Raw genomic sequence first — 3,812 nt, 5'->3', positions numbered from 1 at the left:
GGGGGGTTATTATTGCTGCTCTCCCTGCTCATTCATGACAGGCTGCATGGATGGGCAGGGAGGTTTTTGCCCAGAACAGAACCATACCGCCAAACCAAACTTTATGCTAAGTATCTATCATTTTGACGATAGTGGTCCTGACAGAAAGTGATGGTTTTTGTGACCGTTGCATCATCAATGCACTTGGTGATGTAGGCAGTGACAGTCTCTGAGTACTCCTGGAGGTCTGTGGTGTTATTGTATGTGGCAGCCTGCTTAAACATATTCCAGTCAGTGGTGTTAAAACAGTCTTGAAGAGCCTCTGACGACCCTTCCGGCCACACTTTCATCTGTTTGTGAACTGGTTTGGCAACTTTAACGAGCGGTCTGTATGCAGGCATTAGCATGACAGTGATGTGGTCTGAGGTGCCAAGATGGGGGAGGGGTAGGGCCTTGTAAGCTCCTCTCTGGGTGGTGTAAACAAAGTCTAGAGTGTTGTTTCCCCGTGTTGGAAAGTCTATGTGTTGGTATATCTTTGGGAACACACTCTTTAGGTCTGCATGATTGAAATCACCAGCCAAGATGAGAAAAGCATCTGATGTGCTGGTACAGTTCATTCAGTGCCTCACTCCTGTTGTTGTTGTTGGAGCTGGGAGGGATGTATTCAGCAACGAGCAGTATGGCTGTATATTCCCTTGGTAGATAGAACGGCCGGCACTTAATAATCAAACTCCACCAAGGGTGAGCAGTGTTTGTAGACCGCAACAGCATTGCAGCACAAGGCATCATTGATGTAAACACAAAGCCTGCCGCCACGGGTCTTACCTCCCTCGACGAGAACTCTGTCCGCTCTATAGCATGTTAGCTGATCGAGCTGAATAGCGGAGTCTGGAACGCTGTTGCTGAGCCATGTTTCCATGAACACAAAAACACAACAGGCTCTTACAGTTCATAGTAGTCGGATGAAATCCAGTTTATTATCCAAAGTGCGTACGTTAGCCAGTACGATGGTGGAAATAGCTGGCTTGTGTGGGTTAGCCGCTAGCCTAGCACGGATACCTCCGTGCTTACCCTTCTTCTGCTTCCTCTCGCACCGCTTGTGACGCCTCCACTATGGGCGAGGTGCAGCAGTGGGGGTCGGTGATGGTGTAGGCCTCCGGAGCAGACCGAGGTCCTGCAGCTCTTCGGCTTGCGCGGAGTTTAGCTCTAAAAATGTGGTACTACCGACATCGAGCAGAAACTCATGACTGTATGCGCGCTTAGAGACAGATAGACACGACAAATACGTACAAAAACACTGCGACTCACAAGACAATGTAGACCGCAACAGCATTGCAGCACAAGGCATCATTGATGTAAAAACAAAGCCTGCCGCCACGGGTCTTACCTCCCTCGACGAGAACTCTGTCCGCTCTATAGCATGTTAGCTGATCGAGCTGAATAGCGGAGTCTGGAACGCTGTTGCTGAGCCATGTTTCCATGAACACAAAAACACAACAGGCTCTTACAGTTCATAGTAGTCGGATGAAATCCAGTTTATTATCCAAAGTGCGTACGTTAGCCAGTACGATGGTGGAAATAGCTGGCTTGTGTGGGTTAGCCGCTAGCCTAGCACGGATACCTCCGTGCTTACCCTTCTTCTGCTTCCTCTCGCACCGCTTGTGACGCCTCCACTATGGGCGAGGTGCAGCAGTGGGGGTCGGTGATGGTGTAGGCCTCCGGAGCAGACCGAGGTCCTGCAGCTCTTCGGCTTGCGCGGAGTTTAGCTCTAAAAATGTGGTACTACCGACATCGAGCAGAAACTCATGACTGTATGCGCGCTTAGAGACAGATAGACACGACAAATACGTACAAAAACACTGCGACTCACAAGACAAAAAACACGAAAACACCATTCTGTCGGGAGAGAGAGAAGCCGCAGCATTTGCACGTACCGCCAGCTTGGGAAAGATCATACATCAACATACACAGACACACTGCTGTGAGCATGTAGCCATGTAGCTGTTGCACAAATACCATACATGAAATTACCCATAGTCAATCTAGACAGGTGGAGCTGGGGGAGTTGGAGGTTTTCAGAGGAACTCTATTTCTGATATATGCCACTTTATATTTGACAATTGCGAGCCTTGTTATGACTTTTTATCTCACAGAGGGACTTTACATCTCACAAACACACTGTCAGAAAAAAATTGCAAAATTGTTCATTTAGGGATGCAACATCTTGTCACTGGGGCAGTACCTTTAAGGGGACATCTTTTTACCTTACCTACCCATAAAAATTGCTCTGATGTAATTAGCCAGTGGATGATTTAACCAGCATTATGCCTTCTTAGTAGCTAGTGCCTCTTTAGAGCTTGAATTTTTATTTCATTCATTCAGAGCAGACATGGATACCAAACATACAGCTTTCTTACCTATTGTTATGTCTCCACAGATTGTCTTCCGCAAGATTGTCGATGTGAAGAAGGAAGAAGAGGAGAGGAGACACCAGAAAAACGAGGTGACGTTGTCAATCCCCGTAGACCATCCTGTCCGCAAGCTCTTCCAAAAGTTCAAGCAACAGAAGGAGATGCGTACACAAGGTTCATCCCAGCATGACCTCGAGAGGAACCAGTTTCAGGTGGAACACCACCTCCATCCACTGTCCCACCAGATTCATCAGCAGCAATATCAGCCCCAGTACCAGACCCACCATCCTCTTCAACATCAGCACGTGGACCCCATGCAAAACGGGGCCCCTGGCTCGAGAAATGGCAACAGTGGGTCTAGCGTTGTGACCGTCTCGCAGATAACCCCAATCCAGAGCACCCTAGCCTATGTTCAGACTGAGGAACCGAACAGGAGTGAAAGCCATGAGGCAATGGAGCTCAAGCCCAGCTTTGGCATAGAGGGCTCAAATTGTCTAAAGGTAACAAGTCCGGTTAGACCAAGAGGAGGAACAGGAAGAGGCTGGATGCGTTTTCATAACATTGCATCAGGATCATCTCCTATGCTTCAGCTGGAACTAGAGAAGCAGCCACAGCAGAAGGAAGAGGAATGGGGGGATGTATCCCAGGCACTAAATGTGATCTCCCAGGATGGGAAGAGCCAGGAAGCAGAGGGTGGGCAGTCTAACGAAAGGGATCCCAGTGGAAACGGTAATAATAGTGATGAGACTGATGAGAATAATGCTCTACACAAGACTGATTCTTGCGACAGCGGAATCACAAAAAGTGACTTGCGTTTTGACTGGGTTGGTGATTCACGGAGCCCATACGAGAGATGCTCAATGGAAAGGAGCCTGGACGAACAGCCCAGCCCTGGAGTGGCCCTTCGGGGGATTCACTTTCAGCCTGTCCCTGAACAGACTGTGCTTCAAAACAGTCTGTACGAGGCAAAGCTGGAACTAAAAGGTGACATCCAGACATTAAATAGTCGGCTAGCAGCTCTAGAGGACCAGATGGGGGAGATTCTGAGACTTCTCTCCGAGAAGAGGAAACCTTCTCCACCTCCTCAGGCCTCCTCGCCAAAAACCACACTTCAGTGCCAGGACATCTTTGCCGTTTCTCAGCCTGTCACTCCAGAAATGGAGGGGGACAATGGACCCCTTTGAATTTGGATAAATATATTTAGATATTGATATGCTGTTTTTATCACTTCCCTTCCTCACACTCAGGAAGAAAAGGTAAATACTGATGATTAGAGGAAGGATCTTTGCTGTTGTAAATATATACTTGCATGTCCAGCTGGAATCTGGCCTGCCAATGAAATCTTCTCTATGGATAGTAGGTGCTTGTACACGTACGGAGTCGGCTGCATGCAGAGATGGCTTTATTCTGACCTTGTACATG

General features: G+C 48.2%; 1 protein-coding gene across 1 annotated transcript in view; it reads left to right on the top strand.

The window, feature by feature from the left end:
* Window positions 1–3,595, top strand: part of LOC107563685 (potassium voltage-gated channel subfamily H member 5-like) — a 114,242-nt gene extending 110,647 nt beyond the window's left edge. Inside the window, exon 12 of the mRNA XM_016248624.1 lies at window positions 2,417–3,595. Within this exon, the coding sequence (XP_016104110.1) occupies window positions 2,417–3,574 (1,158 nt within the window). The 3' untranslated portion in view covers window positions 3,575–3,595. The remainder of the gene's footprint in view (window positions 1–2,416) is intronic.
* Window positions 3,596–3,812: the final 217 nt, after the last annotated feature.

Source organism: Sinocyclocheilus grahami, unplaced genomic scaffold (assembly GCF_001515645.1).
Source record: "Sinocyclocheilus grahami isolate Dianchi unplaced genomic scaffold, SAMN03320097.WGS_v1.1 scaffold886.1, whole genome shotgun sequence".
Taxonomy (NCBI): Eukaryota; Metazoa; Chordata; class Actinopteri; order Cypriniformes; family Cyprinidae; genus Sinocyclocheilus; species Sinocyclocheilus grahami.
Note: the sequence above shows the minus strand (reverse complement) of the source record. Positions and strands in the feature narration are given on the sequence as shown.